This window comes from Rhinatrema bivittatum, chromosome 15, assembly GCF_901001135.1.
Source record: "Rhinatrema bivittatum chromosome 15, aRhiBiv1.1, whole genome shotgun sequence".
NCBI classification, from domain to species: domain Eukaryota; kingdom Metazoa; phylum Chordata; class Amphibia; order Gymnophiona; family Rhinatrematidae; genus Rhinatrema; species Rhinatrema bivittatum.
Window position 1 is genome coordinate 52,941,261 of NC_042629.1, and position 23,476 is coordinate 52,964,736.

Genomic DNA, 23,476 nt, shown 5'->3' on the forward strand with positions numbered 1-23,476 from the left:
CATTCACCATGAAGTAATTTTCTGCATGTTGTTGAGTTGAGTGTGTGGAAACCACGATGCAAATTAAGTTAGTCAATATACCTATTGTACTTGACACTGTTCGGGCTTCTTGAAGTATTTCATCCCACTTGTCTCAAAGCTTCAGAAGATCTTCTTGTAATTGATTTGATTGTTGTTTCTTTCTGCGTCCAATGTTGCATCACGACATTCCAATAGTAGATTTACCTCGTGTATCATTGTTAACACTTTAATCCAAATTGAAGCCATTAAAACACATTCAGAACTGTCCAGATACTTTTCAAAACCACCAAGGTCAGCCTTACATTCTGCTGTTAAGTGTGTAAGCTTGTTCACCTCCATAAAATAAGTCGTATTTAAATTTAAGAAACAAAATGACTGAATCCTTCTCTTGCATAAAAAAGTTAGTACAATAAGTTGAATACATATTTTATTTATACATGTTAGAAATAGATATATTTAGCTTTTTTATATTTGGCCCAACAAAAGTAGGCCCCTTGAACATTGTAGGCCCTAGCCAAATGGCCATGCTGGCACCCCCTCTCTCCTGGAGGGATCAAGCTATCCCTGACCAGGGAATGGGAATGCTCACTCACATCTCCAGTGAGAGTGCTGTTCTCTCCTCAAGGAGTTTGCATTTCAGCCAAGACCTCGAAAGAGGCTCCAGTTTGCCCCAGTAAGCCATGCACGGGCTGTGGCCGTAGTGCCTGCTGAGTGCCTCGCCTGTCTCGGAGTCATTGGGGTGGGGAGGAAGAGTTAAATCCCTCATTTCAACATAAGAAGAAAGTCTCTGCCATAATGGGGATTTCAGGGTGGCAACTAGGTAAGCATCTGTCTGAATTCCTGAAGCCCCACTGCTGCGTATTTCCTCAAACTTAACTTCTTTTCTTTAGTCGTAGCAAATAAAAAGGAAGCAGTGGACCTACAGTGCAGCTCCAATGGGGTCCTCCTTTGCCGCCAGTCCAGTAGACCCTTGTGTCCATATTGGCCGGAGAGGGGGAAGGTGTGAGTCTGAGCAGCTGTCTGCATCAGGCCTGAAACGAAGAGCCCTCCCCCCCCCCCCACACACACACACAGACACACCCCCCCCCCTCCATAGGCCCTGGCTGCCTATGGAGGGGGGGCTCTGCTTGTGTGTGTTGTTTTTTTTTTTAAGAGTTTGCGTTCTTCCACGTGTGCTTTTGTAGGCATTTAACAGAGGTGTTCCCTGGGGGAAGCAATAACATGTGCAGTTTTTGGTTTCTCAATACTCCATGTGGTTTTCGCCCCCTCCGCCCACCCAGAAGAAAAAGGACCTACAGAGAAAGCAGGTGGAAACTTCTGCAGATACTTGGGTGCTTTCTTCCCTCCCCCTCCCATGTACAGCTTTCAAAGGGAAAATATACGCACGCTAGGATGCATTCATCATTGAATTCTGCAAATTGATGCACAGTCCATGGATAACACTACCTGTTGAAATCCACACTGAATATACGTGAGTTTTGTGTGTGTGTGTGTGTGGTGTTGGTGTCCCTGCCGAATCTCCGGTGTAGCCTGAATGCCAGTCCTGGCGGGCGAGTCTGCAGGTGTGGCTGAGGGCCACTCTGGACTAACCTGCAGACTTGTCTCGCACTGACAGAAGGCTGCCACTAGGGGGCAGCAAAGCTGCCGTCACCGCTCCGTGTAACAACATCCTGGAATTAGATTTGTGCCTGCACAGCGGGCCAGAAATCTAGCGAGTGGTTCCCTCAGCCTTTTATTTAATAATGTGCATGGGTACCCTGGTCCCAGGCCGAAGCTCAGCAGATACTCTGCATTTTTTAAACTTTCGAGGGTGACTTGGTATAATGAAGTTCATTTCTCCTTTCATAATTGTTGCTCCCCTTCCTACGGTCCGTGGGCACTGCTTCCAGAGGCCCCTCCGTGAGGCAGAGCGCACCATCCCTAATCCTTTCAGTAATGCTCCATGCTGGGAGCTCTCCTGTCTTGTCGTTCTTGCTCCCTTTCTTTCCCTCGATCTGTCAGGGGATGTGAAACGGCAGTCTCTGCCTCCGAGCCCCAGAGAGTTTTAAGGATAGCGACAGACGTCTGTGCCCCGAAAGTCCGCTTTTAGGGAGCATGGAGGGAAAAGGGTCCGGGCTAGTAATCTCTTCTCAGGCTGCCCTCCTAGCGGATTATCTCTCAGCTGCTGCAGCCTTTGGTGCTTAGCGGAAATGAGAGCATATATAAAATGACATGGCTACGACAGCGTAATCCTTTAATACATAAAACAAAAAAAAAAAGCTGCTAATGAAATTACAGCTTGCATGTCGCTCTGGTAGCTCGGCAGGCTGTTTCTTCTGGGTATTGCCTGGCTTTATTTTCCTTTTTCCTGACTCTTTTTTTTTTTTTTTTGCCGTGACACTGAAACGTTTCAAAAGGGATCTAGTTGCTTAACTAAACATTTGGCTGGCTAGATGTTGGGGGGGGGGGGGTGAACATTTTGTATCCTGCCGCAGAGTTGCTAAATCTAGCTGCCTGGTTTTACTGGGCAGATTTTGGCCATTTAAATTACGAGAGATTCTGGGGTTGCTGGAAGGATTTAGCTGGTTAAGGCTGAATTCCCCCTCCCCCAGTGCTAGCCAGCTAGCCCTTGGCGGCCAGTATTGCAGGCGTAAAACTAGCCGGCTCGCGGGAAGCCTGATTTCTGCTGCAACCTAATCTGCTATCGCGACCTCACTGTCGTGGGCTGAATGTCTGGCCCTGTGTTTTTGTTTGAAGAATGAGGCATAATTCTGGGTACTTGACCCAGTAAACAGCAACCTCATGGCAAGTTTGGCAGTTTTTCAATAGATCCAACAAGAAAAGATAGGATTCTATTTATTTATTTGTTTTATTTACGTATTTTTATGAAATGTTTTTAAATGTCTTCAGAGATGTATGCAGTGTCCCTAATTTTTAATAGGAAACACCCGCCTCAACATTAACAATTATGTTTTTAAAATTTTGTGCTTACAAATGGAATTAAATAGTAGTAGTTTCCACCAAAGACTTATTTTTTATTTATTTATTTATTTTTAAGCTTTCTATCCTTTTGACCTTGAGCAAGTTGGGTTGCTTTCCATTATTTCAGGCACCCCTCTTGGACTACAAGCTTTTAGGGGCAAGGGGGAGGGGTAGAACCTGAATTTTAATCATGCTGTAAACCCCCTTGAGCATTTATTTGGAAAAACAGGCTAAAACAATTCTCTACCCCCCCTCACTCAAACTTGAGACTTGGCCAGTTGAGTATCAACTGACCTTGTCTGGTAATGCAAAGATTTTCTCCATACTGTGCCTGTCCTAGCTGTAGCAGCGGGTTTGGTTGTAAAGGAAATTGGACCCTCTGCAGTCTGCGATGGACGGTAAAAGCTAAGGGAGTGATGGAAATTATTAAACTAAATTCATTAGGCGGATGGGCAAACTAGATGGACCATATGGTCTTTTTCTGCCGTCATGTTTCTCTGTTTTACTAAACCAGTGTGAATTGTACGAATACAGTGGTCTAAGACAATATAGGTCCTGTCGAGCTGGGGAATCTTTTTTTTTTTTTTTTTTTTTTTAATTCTGCTTTTGAAAACTGGCATCTGTGGTCACCTTTTTGCAGAATTCTTCCATTGGCTGAAATAAAGCAAAAGGTTGTTGCCCAGCGCTGGGCAGAAAAGCAGTCTCACTTAGTTAAAGTAAAAGTTAAAATTGTATTTTATTGTGTGTGTGTTTTTTTTTTCTCTCTAGAACCAGCTTGGATTGAAACATACTTCTTGTTTTACATACACAGATTTTCACCCATGAAGGGTGAAAGTGCAAAGTCTTTTTTTGGAGCTAGGAAGTGAGGCTGTTAAGTTGTGTAGTATCACATCCTGCTCAGATCATTCTCAGCGCTGTGCGTAAAAAAAACAAAAACAAAAACCTGTCATTGACGAAAATGTTTTGCTTTTGAGGGAGAAGCCAGAGGGGCATGGCCCTGTGCGCCAGAGGCAGAGGAGTGCTGGCCGCGTTGTAGGCGATACACGGCCTCCCTGGGAAGGATTACCCTGCTAGTATTTGAGGGTAAACTTTACAGGGGAGATATGTATTTGGGGCCCTTGCCAGGCAATAGTCAGAAATCCAAACGTTGAGATGGTGCAGGATTTTCTTTTTTTTTATCTTGCGGGGAGGGGGGGGGTGAGGATGGGTTTCGTAGGAGTCTGTGTTACATGCGTGTATCCTGGCATGCAGCCTGTGATCCCTTAAACTGGCCGTCCTTTTTGAAAATTCTTATTGTAGAGCAAACGCAGGGCCTCTTGAAGGCTTTTGTGGGTTGTTTTATGCATTAGGGGAAGGGGGCGCAACTGACGAATCTTTCTAGTGGTACTTGAAGTTATGCCTCATGAAAATTGCAGCCGCCCTTGTGTCTCTTGTCTGCCTTGCCGTTTCGCCTCCTGCCTGCAGCAGTTGGGTGCGTCATGTCCCCCTGTGCTTCTCTCCTATACTTGACAGTTGTCGGGGGCTTTTGTTAAAGCTACTTTTTTTTTTTTAATTTTTTTTTGCTCCTAGTCTTGCGTTTCTGAAGACCTGATTGCCTCAGTCAAACTCGCCATTTTTTTTCCCTTTCTTTTCACTTTTTATAACTCTGTCATGTCTTCCATCATCCCCCCCTTCTATCACTCCCCTTCCTCTCCAAAAAAAAAAACAAAACCCTAAGCAAATCAAACAATTTTTGAAAGGTTTTTTTGGGTTGTGTTTTTTTTTTGTCCTTGGCATCCCTTCCAGCTAGGGTAACTTATTTATTTTATTTTTTTGTCTCTGTTGCATGCAGGTTACAGTAATGAAAGGCAGCATTAGGAATAAGGATCAGTCAACAGAAGGCGAGGGGGCCGGAAAACGACCAAAGAGAAAGTGTCTGCAGTGGCACCCGTTGCTTGCAAAAAAGGTCCTAGACTTCTCTGAAGAAGAGGAGGAGGAAGAGGAAGAAGACGACCTTGATAAGGTGAAGATGCGTTTTGTAAACAGGGTTTCCTTGCACTGGGCCGTGGCTGGGGCAGCGCTTCTGTCCCGGTGCGCGCCAGCTCTACCGACGCGCTGCTCGATTGCACGTGAAGATCGTGCCCGACAAATGGATACGACTTTTTAAAAAGCCTGCAGTTTTTGTTTTATTGCTCTGCGACTCCAGCGAGATTAGAGTCGTCGTCGCAGTTTATCGAAACTTTGTCATATTATTGGGCGGATGTTAATTGGTTAGTATTTGTGGCCCCTCCCCCCCCCCCCCCCCCCCCCCCCCCCCCTCTCCATTGACAATCAGAAGGTTAAAGGAAGCCACAAACTAATCTATTGGCTTTACAAAAAGGAAAAAAAAAAAAACATGGTAGATTTGTAAGTAAATTTTGGTTTTAACCAAATGTTTTTGTGCAAAAGCCACTTGGTAGGGTGGTGCTGGAAGAGATGGCGGGGGGGGGGGGGGGGGGAGATAGTGAGGAGCACTGTGAAGGGAGCCAAAAGTGAGCAGGAAAGGCTCCAAGGAGGGAAGTTTTAGGCCAGTCCTGACCAACCCTCCCTTCCTGCCGTCCTGGTGCATTCTGGCACCTGCATGGCCGACTTCAAATGGTAGCAGCAGGGGACTTATAAATGCCACAGTGCACTGGGATCTAAGTTCAGAGAACCAGGACCGGCCACACGATCTCCTTCCTCAAACTAGGTCGCTTGGGCACTTCTAGAATAGCAGAGGTTAAGCAGTCGCCATGTGGGAACCCCATAAATAATGATTGATGAGCAAAGTTTGTGGCTTACATAAAAGGTGAGCGATATTATCCTTACTGTATCCTGTGTTTACACATTTGTGTAGTCTGTGTTTTTACCTCGGTAGGTAAAGATTAGGGAGAGCGCTTTAATGATTTTTCTGTAAATAAATGTTATAAAGGGGGGGAGGGATGATGAATTTTTATTTATTTTTTTTTTTTTGTTCGGACCGAATTATTCCCCGGGCTTATAAATGTGGAGCGTGAGACGCCCCTGCTACCGAAAGTCTAATATTGCTAGTGAACGAGGAGTAACTGGGGCCCATAGAGAGGTGGGAAAAGAATTGGTTCTACCGTTTTTTTTTTTTAACACCAAGGTCCAGGCCCGTTGTCGGTGCACAGAGTCTGGATTAGCTCAAGTTTCTTGAACTGGGGCGCAAAGAATGAGTTGTTTTTTGTTTTTTTTGTGGCATGACATCACATCTCAACAGCAGAATAACGTCTGTGGTCTTGGGGGCGGGGGGTCGCGGGTTTTAGGTCCACCTGGACGCGGATGGCCTGGAGCAGGATGCCGATGAGACGGAAGACTGCGAGTCCTCGGAGCAGCGAGCCCGCAGGCCGATGAACGCTTTCCTTCTGTTCTGCAAACGCCACCGTTCCCTGGTGCGGCAGGAGCACCCCCGCCTGGACAATCGGGGTGCCACGAAGATACTGGCGGACTGGTGGGCTTTTCTGGAGCCGAAGGAAAAACAGAAGTACACCGACATGGCCAAGGAGGTAAGGCCAAGGAGGTGGCGTTGGCGGTGAACAAAAGCCCCAAAGGTGGCAGTTTCAGTACTGAGGGGAAAAATGTAAAACTGTCTGTCTGGTTTTACCCAGGTGGAAGTAAGTGGCTGAAAACCTTTGCTCCGGGCCCGTGCTGCATTACAGGACAACTTGTGTTGCCGGGGGTGGGGGTGGGGAGGGGAGAGCAGAGCTGACAAGCCAACATGGTGGGATCTCATTTTGAAATTCCCCCCCCCCCAGCTATGCATGGTTCTTGGTGCTAGCTTTGCACGAGCCACAAATTCTTCAGGCCGGCCAGCTCCTGACTTTTTTGACAGGGAAATTCTGCAGGGGAGCATCCTTTTTGTGAAAATTCACTTGCAGGCTACTGGCAAAGCGGGTCCAGCCCTCCTCCTGGAAATACCGGCCTTCGAGCAACAGGGGGGGGGGGATTTGAAAAATTGCCTCCAGTTCTGCCTTTGAAAGCACAACCGGCCTTGGCGAGCAGGTAATTTTTAAAAGCTAAACTTGTGTGTGTTGGCAAAGCCTCGAGTGTCGCACTAGTCTAGTGTTCACAAATATACAGTTAATATTGAAAGGCACCGTTTCTTCAAGTGCCTATTACAGTGGAATGCAGGAACAGATAACAACTTCATTTTGATTTATATTCCGCCTATTGATACCTCAGAGTGGATTGTATTCAGCTACTGCAGGCATTTCCACGTGCCCAGAATGTGCACAATTTTTTTTTTTTTTTTACCTGAGGCAATGGAGGGTTGAAGTGATTTTTTTGCCTAGATCACAAGACGTAGCAGTGGGATTTAAAGCCTGGCTTCCCAGGTTCTCAGCCCGCTGCTCTAATCCGTTGAATGCCACTCCACTAAAATTGTAAACTGAGATCAAAACGAAATCTGTAGCCAGAAAAGGCTGTGCCAGGCTGGAGCGATGCGGGCTCTTCATTTTAAACATAATAGACTACAATCCCTGTGAGTAGCTCAATTTGATCTATAAAATCATGAGGTCTAGAACGGGTAGATGAGAATCGGTTATTTACTCTTTCGGATAATAGGACTAGGGGCACTACGTGAAGTTAGCATGGGGCACATTTAAAATGGAGAAAATTTTCACTCAACGCATAATTAAGCTCTGGAATTTGTTGCCAGAAGATGTGGTTAGTGCAGTTAGTGTAGCTGTGTTTAAAAAAAGGATTGGATAAGCTCCTGGAGGAAAAGTCCATTACCTGCTATTAATCAAGTTGACTTAGGGAATGGCCTCTGCTATTACTGGCATCAGTGGCATGGGATCTACTTAGTGTTTGGGTACTTGCCAGGTTCTTGTAGTCTGAATTGACCCTCTGCTGGAAACAGGATGCTGGGCTTGATGGACCATTGGTCTAACCTGGTATGGCAACTTCTTACAAGTTGTGTTTGTTTTTTTTTGTTTTTTTTGTACACATGGGCAGGCTGATAAGCCAAAGGCATCAACATAGGTTTTGCAGTTGTTTTACGGTTTGAGGTTTCGTGGACCCAGTTTGGCACCCTCTCCCGTCGGAGAAAAAGCTGCAGCTGGCAGCGGTTCAGTTCCCAGTCTCCTGAAACCACACCATGTCGTGCATGTTCTATCAGGGCCATGCTCGCCCAGGATTAATGACTATATCCGTCTAATTATTCATTCTTCCTTTGGCATTGCATTTCAGTGGCATGCATTCTTCTTTTCTTTCCTATGCATGGATGCAAAATGCAGTTACCTAGAAACCTCCATTATAATTGACTGTTTTGCTAACTATGGCTTCTTACAGTTTGTCACTGGATTAATGCGATTAGCCTGCTGTTGGAGACATCCTTTGTCAATCAGCTGACTCTGAACAGGCCCAGCATAGATTGAATCATACAGAAGGGTGGAGTTTTATAAGCTGCTACGTCCTAGATGCGTGTCACTTTTTTTTTTTTTAAGGGAAATGTAGCTCCTGAAATGAGAATTTAGATCAAAATATTGAAAAACTTTTTTTTTTAATTTCTGTTCTCACTAGGGATTATGATATAAAGCTGACAGAAGGAGGGACGTGGGGAGATGATATGAGAAAATACTACTTTGCAGGCAGGGCGGTAAACGCCTGGCAGTGGTGTGGCAGTGGCCAAGTTAAGATATTCAAAGTTGCTTGGGACAGATGTGCAGGGCAGTGGGAAAGGGATTTGAGTTAGGGGGCTGCAGTGTTGCAGTAGAAATGGGGTTAGCTGAGTTAGGGCCAGATGTTCTCATCCATCATCTGTAATTCATGCTACTGTGTTAGATTTGGCTGCACTTTCCCCAGACTTGATCAGCTGCTTTTGGAAAAACATGAAGCCGGTTGATCAACCAACTGCTTGCATCTGCTGTGATCTTTTACTTGGGTTTTTGTTTTTTGTTTTTTTTAAGGCTTGGAGGCTGAAATATTGTTGAGCTATTTGTTTAAAACATTTATTGCTAAGACTTCAGAGATTTTTGTACCAATTTTGTACTAATTAGCAGCACTGTACGTCCACGGTGGCATGTGTGATCACCTTATCCAGCTAGACTGGATGAGTACTGGAAGCTGATTTCATGGATGTGCAGTGTAGTATTTAAATAAAATCTTTAATAGGCAGTCTGCTTTTTTTATGTTGGGAAAGCAAATTCATGCATAGCCACTACTCAGTTTCCCTGTGCACAGTGGGGAAAACAATTTTGATTCCTGTCAATTGTTGGCTGTCAGGTCACCTGTTAAAAGAGGGGAACTGTTGCTTAAGTCGACCTGCACAGGTGATGCACAGAGCTTAAAATGTTCTATGCATCACGAGAGGAAGTGTTTTGGAATTACGGAATGGGTTTTCAGAACTGGTTCACTTTTGCTGGGGAGAGGAAGGGATCGGTGAGGTCTCAAAAGCTCGTGTGTATCCTCCCGCTTCTGGTTAATTGTAATTTTGGTCCCGCTGGCAAAAAATCTGTCCTCTCCAGGACCAATGCAGTTGGCTTCTAGCCTAACGAGAGAATAACAATGCACATTGGTGACGAGCTGCTAGAACGTGGCAATCGAGAGCAGCCCCTTCACGGAGGAGAATCTTCTGCACTTCTACTTTTGCGGGCTCGTGTTTTGGTATGGCACAATAAAATCCAAAACCTCATTTTTTTTTTTTTTTTTTAAGCAACGGTAGAATTAGAACAAACCAGCTAAAGGAGGGAAAATGCACCGCTCATTTGGAGCAACATTAATGAAGTTCCCTTGAACGTGGCTAATTTATAGTCCTTTAATTCTTGGCCAGTGTCGAGCAGGAAAAAAAATTACTTTCAAGTTGGAGACCTTGTTGTAACTGGTCATTAACACTGGCTGCAAAGGTAAATGATAGTATGGGAACACATCATGAAAAGATTACCATAGCAAGGTCCACACATCATGACTGTCGCAAGATTTCTGGCTTGCGAGATTGGATCTAACTTTTTAAAGTTGATTAACGCCTGAACAGTCATCTCTAGGTCGGTGTCTTTCCAACTTTCCAGGGCATACCTGCATTAATAAACGTGTCGGGTGTGCTATAGAGCAGGCAGAGTGGACATGGAGAGGCATGACCAAGAGAAGGCCTAGGGAGCCAGTGAAAGCCTCGCTGCTCTCTTCCAAGTTCTCCACTACTGCTGTTCCCGACAGTCACATCCAATGCTCGGCACACAAACTGGAGGAGGAGGTGTGCGCGGGGCTGTCTGTGCCCTCTGGCTGCCCGTTGATTCCCACACTTGGAGGCTCGTGCTGTAGCTGGGAAGGAGAATCATGCCTGACTACGCTTGTTCTCAGAAAGGAGCTCCTTCATGTTTGAGTCATTGCGGCTGTCTCTTATTGCTGCAAGGTGCTGAGGGCAGAACTCCGGTGCTGGTCCAGATTCGGTTAGGAAACGCTGCTGTAGGTATTGTGCAGCTCCTGCACCATAACTTCAAAACAAAATAGTTGATTAGCAAAAACATTATGTCTAGTACAGGAGCATGGGGGGGGGGGGGGAAGCAACTTTTTCACACTGTCCACAATTGACAAGGAAAGATAATTGGGAGAAACACAAATATAGTGGGGGGAGTACAGAGAGTGACTTCAGAAACCCCGCGTGAATCAAGATTTGACACAGCAATGGTTATGGAGAGGTGAACTCAAGTCTATAGATGAGGGAGTGATTAGTGGACCATGAACAAGAAGGTTCGGCCAGCATAGAAATCTGACAAATGCAGATTGTGTGCAACAGAACTGGAAGCAGTTCCACATCTCATTGCCGGATGTGATGGGCCTTTATGCAGAAAGGCACAACAAGGCGGCACAGCTTATTCGTTGGAAACTGTAAACATTATAACATCAATGTACCAAAAAACCACTGGGAGCATGACCCTAACAGACTAGAAGAGAACGAAGCTGATGTCATCAGTGGGGGACTTTCCTTCCCAGCAGACATGAAGATCAGTGCCAGAAAACTGGATATTGCGGTGAAGGAGGAGCGCTGCTGCTAGAGGTGCCAGTACCCAGCGACTGTTCTGCGGATGGTACGGAGAAAGCAAATATCCTTCAAGTACCAAGAGACGCAATCGGAGACCAAGAAAATGCAGTAGAAAGATACGGAAATAGTCCCAAATATATTGGCTGCCGCTGGCCGAGGAGTTTTCCAGGCGCACCTTGATATGTTTCCTACAAAAGTGACTCCCTTTGAACTCCAGAAGGAGGCGCTCTCTTTGGCACAGTGCCAGTGCTAGGAAGGGCATCAGCAGTAAAGTTGAAAGACTGAGATCATATCCCCAGCATCTCTTGGTTCGTGAATGAGGGCCTGCCAGGTGGGTGCATTTAAGGACGCTGCCCCGGTGACAAAGGCCATGTGCACTTTTTTTTTTTTTTTTTCGTTTTTTTACCCGTGAGCTTTCCATCCCTTCTAAAGCCAAAGCAGATCTGCTCTTCCCCTTCGTAACTTGCAGCGGGTACAAGGGACGTATGGTGGCTCGCCTGCGCTTTTGATCTGCAGGTAGAATGTTGCTGGAAGAGTGCGCGTGAAGATTCGCTAGCTCGGTCTGGGCGCCTCTTGGCGTGGCAGACAGCGTGCGCATGGTTGCATAGCCTGTGGGTTTTCTAGCCGCCTTCAGGGGCTGCAGATTTTAGAGTTGATGAATGCAGGTAAAACGTTTTGAAGATTGAGTTTTGTTTTGTTTTTTTTTTAATGTATATCGGCGAAGCTCCTCTTTCAGCATACAGCTGCTTTTCCATAGTCATGATGCATCGTTTCCTGATAATTTCAAGGAATTCTCCGTACCCCGTGCATTACTTTTTTTTTTTTTGCAGATACCGGGGGAGTGTACAAGCTTTGCACTGCAGGGTTAATTCACTTTGGCTTTTGGTGGGAGAGAGGAACAGAATTAGGGAGTGGGAATCCAGGCTCTCTGTCCCGTCCCTTGCTCCTTTCCTGTGTACCGTTACATGACGTCGGCGAGGCTGAGGTGGTCTTAGCATAGCACATGCTACGGGACGTTGCCTTACAAGAAATGATCTGGGAGGCAATAGATGTGTCAAAAAAAAAAAATGGTACAGCTGGAAACTGTCATTTTAAAAATTAATTTCGTAACATTACACTGCCAAAACCTTGATTACCTTAATGATTAATGGGCACGGAATTTTAGTTGGACAAGGATTTGTTTGGTGAGGGTTTCACGCATTGGTACAGAGGGGCCTAAGGTAATCAGTTTTTTTGACTAAGGCTGCTTTCTAACACTTGTGGTACTGTGTGCTTTTATCTCTTTTTCTGGCAGTACAAAGATGCTTTTATGAAGGCAAACCCTGGCTACAAGTGGTGCCCTACCACGAACAAGCCTGTGAAAACCCCGTCGCCTGCTGTTTCCACCAGGAAGAAGCTCTGGGCTTTCCCCACGGAGCCAGCAAACGACCTGCCAAGCCCCAAGAAAGTGTCAAAGACCGACGACATGCCCCAGCTGAACTTCAGCATGGCAGGTGAGCCGCCCCCTTTCCTGATCGGAAGCGCTGACCACCAGCCCTCGAGGTATCTGTAGGGGCAGAAGGGCGAGTCTCTGTACAGGGGGGATAATTTGGTCCCATGCCTCTGAGACTCCAACACGGATGGGGACAGGGAATTCCAAAATGCGCATGAGGACTTGGTGGGGAGAAAGTATAAAATTCCACAAATTTTAACCAATCCTGTCCTGAAAAGGAATCTTATTGGTCTTCAGGGTCAAATAAATAAATATATTGCAGTGAGGGTACCTTTCAAACAAATATGCACGGTGGCGCCTGCGTTAGTATTTTATCACCCATGCATACTATATATACGTGTTTTTATAAAAGTGTATTTCTGCCCCGCAACATACACGCGGTTGTAGGGCTGTGCACGTGTATACACCAGTCATTCGCTGCGCGTAACTTTCCTACATGTTAAAATATATACGTGCGTAGGATTTGCATAAGTTGGTGCCATTTAAGGCGTGCGCGCGCCTAGTGAAAATAAGATGATCCGGCTGCTTTCTAACACGTGTTTTATAAAATACCCATATCTCTGCACCACCATGTACACGTGAATGCAGGCAGTGCGTTGAAAGAGCGTATGCCAAAGCTTGGAACCACGCATACCTTTCCCTGCCTGTTTTAAAAATATACGTGCGTATTTTTTACGTGTGAGAGCAAAGTAGGACTGTGTGTAAACTGGTGCATTTTGAAACCTGCGCGTGTCGGGGAAATGCCTCGTTTTACCGGTTAGTCCACCCGTTCGCCCAGGCCATCGAGCCCCTCCTGGTTCTTCAGCCTGAACGCCCTGCCAGTTTGCTCAGATCTACCATCCGGTCGGTCCTGCACAATAAACACGTTTAATATCACTTACATCAGATAAGGTGAGTGAGGCCTGCGAATCTGCTTGTGCAAGCGTCCCTCGTAAAATAGCAACTTAATGCGCGTAGATGTTGGCACTGCCCTGGGTCACCTCCCAGGCCACCGCTTTTTTTTCATGTGTGTGTACGCGCTATAGTGAAAATATACACGTGTGTGTTTGCATTTATAAAATAGGGAATGTGCAAATAGAGGCTAATTATGCATGCCTTTAATAATCTTTACACGCATAATGCTTTGTAAATACACTCCATAGTGTGTGTAAAAGTTATGTGAATGTTCATTTTAGGTTTGTGTTTGTTTGTTTTTTGTTTTTTTGTTATTTTTTATAATTGGGCCAGCTGAATGAATACATTTTTCTAACAGCTTTCAAGAGCTCTGCTGCCTTCATCAGAACCGCGCAGAATGAGCTAAGAATGATGTCCTGAATATTTAACTTCAGTTCTTCATTTACAAATGCTCGTGGTAAAAAAATTAATGATAAACTTAGAGTAGCTTGCATAGGAGGATAAAACTAATAATTCATTGTAACAGAACTGAACATTTCAAACGCACCAGCATGCACGTTCTCAGTCCTGTTTAAAACTCTCACTACCTAATTAAAAATTTCCATGGTCAAGACTCCCAGGATTCATTGTCCTAGCGCAAAACCAAATTCCTGCTCTGACATGACAGAATACTCTGCAGCTTGCAAATGAAAGCCATCTGGCTAGCTACAGAACAGCAGTCAGTTCTTACACCAAGCAGTTACCCATTAGCCAAAGGAGATTTCATCTTTTCCCTAAAGGTCAAGATGACTCAAATCTCCGTTGGGAGTAAGTTGCAGAGCTCTTAGACAAGAAATCAGCAAGTCACAGGTTGCATTAGCATGGCGGCGCGATGGTGTTTTCAAAGCTTTAAAGAGAAATGGACTACTACATTCAGGAATTGTCAACTGCAGATCATTCTGTGCCAGGGACGTGCGGTCAGGGCCTTTTAAAAGGGATTCGTTGAATTCCCAAGCACGTCGGTCACTAATGCTGGGTTTCCCCCAACCAGTTTTTCTGGCCGGGATAGGTAAGAGCGGGCCAGAGCTGCAAGAGGCCACTCACCCCCAAGTACCCTGGCCTGCAAGCGGCGTGTAGCCTCTGCTGCTTCCTTCTTCTCCGACTTCCCTCTGCAGTCCTAGTAGATGCAAGGCTACAGCACCCCCATGCTGTTCCCATTGCAGAGGGAAACTGGCTAAGAAGTAGTAAGTAAGTACTGCTAGAAAAGATCATAGGACAGATACCTGGCCAAGGAGGCTGCTGGGAAGGTAATGGGAATGGGAGCCAATGATTCAAGTTGTCCTATATATTTACGTACCTGGTGCTGCTCCTTTAAATCTTCTCCCAGGGCAGCAAGAAGGGAAGGCTGGTTAGGAAGTTGCCTTCCAGAGCAGGATGGCCTGGCCTGATTGTTTTGGGTCCGTCCATTGGGTCTATTTAGCTCTGGAGGGTGAGGTAGGGACTGGCCCAGGACAGCGGCGGAAATCAGCTGCTTTGGAAGATGGGGGTGCAAAAAAACCAAACCCCAGGCTCACACAATCGTGAAGAGACAAGTTATACCAAGCCCTGAGAGAGGGGGAGGCTCCACACGCCAAACTGGGGAGTCCTGTTCTTCACATACCTGAGGCCCCCCAGGCCAGTTTAAAATAAGATGAATGCTGGTGGGTGGGAGAAGGAAGGCGATGGGGGGAGTGGAGAAAAGGTAGCGACGCACCGTGAATTCCCCTGCTGTAAATGTCAAATGTAATGGGTTTGTGACGAGCTTGAGAGCCCTGCTCCCTTCACCAAGACAGGGACAACTTCCATTAATCCCGCATAAAGGTCTCGCCTGTGACTTGTTTAACCTCGATTTCTATGTATCCAAGTTGGACCAACGTGGTAACCATGATCCCTTATTTCGACATACATGTTGGTTTGAATCCCTTCTTAATAGAATTTAGCGATTTTATACACGCAATAAAAAAAAAAAAAAAAAGTAAAAGTTACTGGTGGGAAAAGTTGTGAAAACATATTCTAGTTTTTAAGCATACGCTTAGAGATCCTAAAACTAATAGCCAGGTAGAGATTCTTTCAGATCAGGAGTGTTTGAGGAGTACATGCTTAACCATTATCAGCTAAAAAAAATCAATATCAAAATGTATTTCTCTGTGGCGAAGCACGTACAAGTTAAGTATTTTGTTGTTACTGCTCATTCTTAACGGTAAAACACCTTTTGTCTTCCGGCTTCCGGAAGGTGTAGCTCACGCCCTTACGTGAGCACGTTGAATGTCGGCCATAGTCCAGGTGGCTCAAGGATTCCTTTCTCCCTTCTCTTAGATCCCACGCAAATGGGAGGTCTCAGTATGCTGCTGCTGGCCGGGGAGCACGCTCTGACTGCGCAGGAGGTGAGCAGCTCTCTCTCTCTCTCTCGCTCTCTCTCTCGCTCTCTCTCTCTCGCTCTCTCTCTCGCTCTCTCGCTCTCTCTCGCTCTCTCGCTCTCTCTCTCGCGCGCTGTCCGAGGCGCGCGCGACGGGCAGAGATCCTCGCTCCTGCCGTCCTCTGAAAGTGCTGATTGAGCAAAGCCTTTCTTTGTAAAAGCACTTTTTAATTTTTAATTTTTTTTTTTTTAAATCTTTTGAGCACTTCATTCAGTTTGTGTGATGTTAAGAGAACAGTAGCAGCCATGCCCCCACCCTTCCTCGTGGTGTGTGGTGGTGTGTTTTGTTTTTTTTTCCATGTGGTCTTGGTGCAGCCAAAACAGATGAAACTGTTTTATAAAAGTAAATCTCCGAAGAGCGTTCTAATTGAAAACAGATCTATTTATTTACTTATTTTAAGAGATCCCGGGGAAAGTCTCTCCATAGACTCAGAACACGGAAAAACCCTTTTGAAGACGGGAGTCGTAACCAGTCCCGTACGTCTGAAGTTTTGTAAAAAAAAAAAAAAGAATAAATTTAAAAAAAAAAAATTTTTACACCTCAAAATATCCTCACTGATGAGTAGGTAGGCGCTAGTTTTGCGACCTCGCCTGTGGGGATGCGCTTTTGGCTAGAAGCAAATCATGTATTTTGCATCTCTCCCCTCCCTGACGGACAGAAAAAGAATTGTGAGCTCTCGCAGAAGACGTGAACAAATCTTGGTCCGTGGGGAAAGTGTGATGAATTGGCCCGTGCTGCTGTAAAGTGTTAAGGATTGCTATTTGGGATAACTCTGAAAGTCCCCAGATTTTTTTTTCTTTTTTTGATGCAGTTCATGTCCAGGCTGCAAATCCCTTCCTGATTTTTTTTTTTTTTTTTCTTTTTTTATTTTAAGCTTAAGGTAGGTATGTTAAATTCCTGCCCCTAAGCACAGTAATCTAAAATGCTGATTATATTAAATAAAAAAAAAAAATGGGGCTTTGCACACTAAAACAGGAAATAAGGTGTTGGTGTGTGCGAAGTGCCATTTGTGATATATTTATCTCCTTCGCAAGGAACAAAACTTCAGTTTTCCACATGCAAATGTATATTGAAATTAACAGCTACGGCAATGCAAAATCCTGTAAAGCAGCTTAACTGTTAGCACGAAGTGAAACTATGCATGAAACAGAGTTTGCAGGATTTTTGTTTTCCTCTACCTAGAAGAAAAATATACCTTGATAGGATGTTTGTGTGTGTGTGGTGGTCCATGTGCATTAAATTTTAGCATATCGTTTTTCTACCCAGCTCATTTGCATGGACAAAAATAGTATGCAGGTCGGCACACGTTAATCCATAAACCTCCCAGCTGGTCTGGTTTTCAGGATATCTGCAATGGATAGGGAGAGGGTGGTGGATGCCTGGAACGCCCTTCCGGACGTTTATCCCACAGTGTTTATCCCACGCCCCTTTGAAGGATTTCAAAGGGGCGTGGGATAAACACTGTGGATCCATAAAGTCTAGAGGATGTGAATGAAGAGAAGAGGCAAGGGGGTGGCTTGCGGGAATGACGGCTACTACCTGGAGATTAATATCCTTATTCAATAAACATACACAGAGTTAATGCGACTCCAGCATTGCTCTATGCTTCAACGGCAAGAGGAAATGTGGAAAAGAGGATTTGCATCCACAGAAAAGCAGGGGAGTAACTTGCTTGTTACGGTGGTTACTACCCCAAACAAAATAAGCCTGGTACTTCACTTTCAATGCACATCCAGCATCGCGCTCTGCTTCAACGGCAGGGAGAATGAAGAAAAGATGATTTATATTCAGCATCAACCAACAAGGAATGAATTACATAGTCTGGGTAAACAAATAAGCATGGGTGTAGCTTGCTTGTTACGGCGGTTACTACCCCGAATCAATTAAGCATGATACTTCACTTGGAATACATATCCTGCAGCGCACTGCTTCAACAGGGGGGGAATGAAGTAAAGAGGATTTATATTCAGACAACCAACAAGGACTGCATTGCACAGGCTGGGTAAACAAACGGGAGTAGCTTGCTTATTACGGTGGTTACTACCCCAAACCAATTAGCTAGATACTTCACTTAGATGCAGCTCCAGCACTGCTGTCTGCATCGATGGTGGGGGTGGAAGGGAATTGGAACCAAGAAGTTACCAATAAGGGCCCTGACCTCAGCGGTCAGAGTAACAGATTATGAAAACAAACAGGTGTGAAAGCTTGCTGGGCAGACTGGATGGGCCGTTGGTCTTCTTCTGCCGTCACTTCTATGTTTCTATATATGTAGAGAGGGGAGTCAGTGCATGCATACTTGAGGATATCCTGAAAATCCAGCCAGCTGGGTGTGTCCTGAGGTTTGGGTTGAAAACAACTGGTCTAAGCGGGTACCCGAGGAAGCGGGATTTAAAGGTGACTTGCCGAAGGTCAAAGTGTCAGTGGGAGGGAAGGAGGATTGGAATCCAGGGTAACAGCCCCATGCTCTGACTAGGCCTCAAGATGATGATGTCACGCTTCTCTCCAGGTCTCCTCGAGCTCCTGCCAGTCCAACGCATCAGATTCTTTGGAGTTGCGTCGGAAGTCTGCCCTGTTGCAGTTTGCGGAGGTAAAGCTTGTCTGGGTCAAGCATCCCTGCTTCGCAGTGTCTTGGGCTATTGGTGAGGGAAGGGGCTATGGGTCATAGCTTAAACGAAAAAAAGCTGTGGAAAATTCTTCTTCTGCAGCTTTTGGCCTCAGTTGTGATCAGTGTAGGTGCTGCGGAGGAGAGAACATCAGGACAGCTGCATGTGGATGGGCTGGTGACAGAAAGCATGGCTTATTGCCAGAATCGTCTCCTCTGTCCTGAGCAGCCGGGACCAGTACAGTTATGTGTTTTGTGAAACGGAGCAGCATTTCAGTGCCTCTTGTATCAATTCAAAGCTTCAGCCAATAGTTGGTACCTTTAATGGTGGGGAAGTCTCTGAACCTTGCCTGTGGGGGGTTAAGGAAGCTGTCATAAGAGAATAGAATAGAGTTAGTTTGTGGTTGGCTTTTATTGGAGTGCGTTGTGTGGGGGTTTTTTGTTTTGTTTTTAAAAAGAGAATTTTGTTACAGCCAAGTTTTTTTTGCTACCACCAGTTGAGTTATTAGTAAAAACCTAAACCCAGTCATACGATTTGTCTTGCCCTCAAGGTCAGCAGTGCTGGATATCTACTTGTGTTCAGATCAGAACAGACTTTTAATGTAATTGACTGGAAGTGGAACTCCAGAAGCCTTTTTTCTTTTCCTTCACTAATGGCCAGTCCTGGGGCCAGCGCGTGCCTTTTCACCCTCCTGCTTGCCCTGTTTTCGGCCAGTGTGCTTGCCTGGTTTTAGCAGCCGTTTGGTGAGGACCCCCTCCCCGGCGGTTTCTCGCTCCCAGCGGGACTTTGTTGCCGGCGTGTCCCCCGGGGTTTGAGCCTGGCTAGGGGAGAGGAACGTGTTCCTGGCTCTGCATTCATTCCTAAGGCAAAAATCTTAGGATGGAGAGAGAATACCCAAGTAACACTTTGCCTTTCCCATTTTGTTTTTACTCCTTGTCCATTCAGATCTCCTCGGGCTCATCTCAGTCCAATTTGGTGCCGGCTCCTGCAAAGCCGTGTGACGGGACGGGGCTCTTCCAGCTTGCTGAGGTATAGACCTGGACAGTATTAGTATAAAGATGGAGTTAGGGGGGGCTTGAGTGACTAGAAAGGTCCCGCGTACTTAACCTTTCAGACTGCTGGGAAAACGCTTTTTTTATTTTTTTTTATTTTGCACAAATGCAAGGGGGGTGAGCCAGACTCGGGAAGGATTGGTCACAGATGCATTATTAGTCCAGTTAAGACATCGCCTGAAGGCTCTTTTTCTTTCCGTGCACTTAAATGGACTAACATGACAGCTTTATGTCTCTCCTTGTGGAGCTCGACGTACATGGGGGGTGAGGGATTTTGGTCTTGAAATGATTTTTTTTTTTTTTTTTTTATAAACCGCATCTTCTTCTTTAACCCGGTGAGAGAGAGAGACAAGAGTTAAGATTTAATCGTTCAGAAAATGCCCTTGCCTTATAACATAGAGGAAAGTGCCGGGGGAGGGGGGCATGATACAGCTGTTAGTGCAAAAGAGAGAGATGCTGCACATGGCGCAAATCTTTTATCTGAGGAGATGGGAGCCATCGTGCAAGAATTCATGGGATGAGGCTCGGAGGTAATGTTCAGGAGCAAGGGAGAAAAGTATTCCTTCGCTTGGAGAGGGGTTGGTGGATGCATGGAACAGCCTTGTGGTGGCGACGAACACGGGAATGGGATTCAAGATAGCCCGGGACGAGCACAGGGGATCCTTAACTCCGAATAAGTGAGCAGAGAGCTGGAGGTCAGCTGGGGTCTGTGGGCACTTTAATGGGAAATTTAAAATTGAGCAGACTTCAGTTTATGTTTATTGATCACATGTACGTATGGTCTCTTCCCAAGGCTCAAAGCTGGAAACAAATTAATCTGACAATATTAAATAATCCCAAGAATAGAATAACTAGTAAATGCACAGAGGGCCTTATGAGTCCTAGTTGTTGTCTAATTCTGTGTTTGAACTTGGTAAGAAGCTTGGGAAGATTTTTGTGTGGCCTGTGTGATATTCCTGGCCCTGTACTGGAGTCCTGGCAGGCTGTGACACTTTTTTTTCCTTCATTGGACCAGTAAAGGCTGTGTGCAGATGTAGTGACTGCACACTGGTTCCTTTCTTCAGATGTTACTCAGGGGCAAAGGTGATGGGAGTTAATTGTGGTCGTGGTGGTAGAGATTGCTTTAGTTAAAAATTGTATCCATAGCTGTCATGGATGAGCTCAGACTATGAGTTGAATTTTTTTCTCTAGCCGTTGTGGCTTTTTTTTTTTTTTAAATGGTGACATTTTCAGTGTCCAGAGCTTAAGGCGTATTTTGTGTTCTCTCTTTCCTGCTTTCCATTTTGCTTCAGCTCTCTTCTGACACGCCGCAGCAGGCGGAGCCCTGTGGGACGTCCACGTTGCTTGATCTGGCAGAGGTGAGGTGGTGGGAAGCTCTGATTTTTTTTAATGGCGTGTGGAAATCCAAAATATAAGTAGCATCTTCAGTGGGGCGCTTCCCAAACCTGTTCTCGTAACCCCCCCCCCCCCCCCCCCCCGGCCAATCTAGGTTTTCAGAATATCCACAATGAATATGCATGAAATAAATTTGCATGCATCGAGACCCAGTGTAGCATCCTAGATGTTTCTGGGAACCTTCTCATCTTGACTTGCATCACAGTTGATTGTCCCAAGGTGCAAGGAAACTTAACACGAAGGGAGCAGCATAATCCACCTGCCCTAATTTTGAGCCAGAATGCATTATGATGATTGCTTTGCCGGCTTTGGACACCTGTTCACCTAGGGCCGTCTGCCCTTTTGCATCTGTGGCAGGAACGCCCGCCTAACACCTCCTGCTTCCTGAGCGGTGGCCGCCCCACTAACCTGGCCACGGTGGGAGGAGATAAAACAGGACATGGGCAAGCTCCCCGTTTTGATGGCTGCCGGGTCTTGTGTGTCTCTGTGGTTTTTTAGATTTCTTCGGATACGTCTCATTCGGGTCCTGATTCGACAAAGCCGTGTGGGTCCTTGGCCCTGTTTCAGCTGGCAGAGGTAAGGCCTGCAGATTGCATGCAGCGGGGGTAGGAGGGGATGGGGAAGGGGAGGTGGTGGGGGTGGCTGACGGGATACTCAAAAATGCCGGGAGAGTCTCGTAGCATCTCCTTGCCAGGTTACTATGCAGATAGGGCTCCTGAATTCAAATCTTGTGCAGCTTTTCTGATTTTATCTTTTTTTTTTCCCTAAGGGGGAATCCTTTTACTCCCCTCCTTTTTAAAGGAGGAAAATTTCAGGGTTTTATTAAGGACATAACTGGAAAAGCTGAAATCCATCGTTTATTATTGAAGGTTGTGATTTTTAAAAGCTGTTATCTATTTTAAGAACTGGTTCTTTTCTACATATTTTTCTTTTGATTTTGGTACTGCAGCTTAAGTTCCTGCACAGCCGTCGCTGCTGCTTTCCCAGCAGTACCACACGGGAGGGGGGTGGGGGGGAGATGGGGAAAATGCACCTGTGGAAAGCGATTTGCAAGACCCTAGTGCACCTGTGGTTCCTCATTTAAAACCCAAGGAAGCAGGGAGGAGAGAGGGCCTTGTCTGTAATTCAGTGTCCTGCTTTCTGTTGTTAGATGTGCCTGGCATCTGAAGGGGTGGACGTGGAAGGCTCAGAGAGGGCAAAAGAACAGGGACGGAAAGCCATGAAGGAGGAGGACCTCCTCCAGGAGGCAAGGACGGAGGATCCCGCAGAGAGCGAAAAATGCAGTGACCTCGATGAGCCCCTGGACGGGAAGGACTGCAGGGAGCGAAAGCACCACCCCTGCCACCCTCGGCCGCTGCCCTCCTCCTCCCTCCTGGAGGCCCACCCAGGGGCGAGCCAGCCGCAGAAAGTGAGGAAGAAGAAGAAGAAGAGCAAGGCGGAGCGGCACGCCGGCGAGAAGATGAGCCCCAAGAAGGTGTGCAAGAAGAGGCAGTCGTCCGAATCGGACATCGAGAGCGTGATGTACACGATAGACGCCGTGGCAAAGGGGGATTGGGGGGCCGGGCAGCCCTGCGGGTCCCCCCGCCGCAAGAAGTCCCGCCCCTCCTCCGCCAGCCTGAAGGGGGGCGACCTGTCGGATTCGACGCCGCCAAAGAAGAAGAGCAAGTCCAAGCACAAGGCGCCGAAGGAGAGGCCCCCGGAGACCACCAAAGAGGCGAGGCCGCCGGGGGGCGGGGGCAGGGCGGGGCCCAGCGAGGAGGCGCCGAGCGAGGCGGCGGAGGCCGTGAAAACGGAACCCTCCACCCCAACCGAGGAGGAGGAGGAGGACGAGGACGAGGAGGAGGTGCCGCCGCTGCCGCCCCCCCGCATCTTAGCGGAGCCCGTCAAAACCGAAGATGGCGATGGCCATAAGAAGGTGGAGACCTGTGGGTCCAGGAAATCCGAGAGATCCTGCAAGGGTGCCCTGTACAAGACGCTGGTGTCGGAGGGTATGCTGACCTCGCTGAGGGCCAACGTGGACAGAGGTAAGTGCGCTTTTTTTTTTTAATGTTTTTTTATACCTATTCGTAGGCGTGAAAAAAAATAATAAGAGAATTCCGCGTCATTAAAATCGCTCTGAAAGAGGGGACCTGGATGTTACGGATCCTTTTTTATTGGATCTGTGTAAAATTCATCCACATAGGACGCTTTTGAGGCGCCAGGTCCAGTCTTCAGACGTCAGGAGGAGGCAGCTGAAGACGTGACTCTGCGTGGTTAGATAATGCGGAGAATTACTGTGGTTAACTTTATGCGGCTGGTAAGACTGACTTCCGAAGGTGCTGCACTGTGGAGCTCCCTCCTTTTTAAAATGGTTTTTTTTTGGGGGGGGGGGGAGGTGAGGAGGGAGGAGAGAGGGTTAGCTGTTAAGGCCGATCTCGGCAGCTCTGTTTTATATCCCAGCAGACGACGACTCCTGGGTTTTGTAATTCTGGGCTATCGCCAGAGTCTGCCAAGCAAATGCAAAATGGACTTAATGCGTTCTTTCTCCCCCTGTTTAAAACCACTGAAATTCACTCGCTGTCTGTCTGGAATGGATTGAAAGTACCCGTGAGCATTAGTCCTGGAGAGAGATGTACCTCTTCTGCCCA

General features: G+C 46.5%; 1 protein-coding gene across 3 annotated transcripts in view; it reads left to right on the forward strand.

Moving 5' to 3' along the window:
• The window catches only part of BBX (BBX high mobility group box domain containing), an 84,357-nt gene that overhangs the window by 45,957 nt on the left and 14,924 nt on the right, over window positions 1-23,476 (forward strand). For all 3 annotated transcript variants that reach the window (XM_029578073.1, XM_029578074.1, XM_029578072.1), the window contains exons 3-11: window positions 4,814-4,984; window positions 6,267-6,506; window positions 12,273-12,471; window positions 15,699-15,766; window positions 18,306-18,386; window positions 19,348-19,431; window positions 20,747-20,812; window positions 21,348-21,425; window positions 22,000-22,873. In XM_029578073.1, coding sequence (XP_029433933.1) covers window positions 4,823-4,984; window positions 6,267-6,506; window positions 12,273-12,471; window positions 15,699-15,766; window positions 18,306-18,386; window positions 19,348-19,431; window positions 20,747-20,812; window positions 21,348-21,425; window positions 22,000-22,873 — 1,852 coding nt within the window. In that variant the 5' untranslated portion in view covers window positions 4,814-4,822. The remainder of the gene's footprint in view (window positions 1-4,813; window positions 4,985-6,266; window positions 6,507-12,272; window positions 12,472-15,698; window positions 15,767-18,305; window positions 18,387-19,347; window positions 19,432-20,746; window positions 20,813-21,347; window positions 21,426-21,999; window positions 22,874-23,476) is intronic.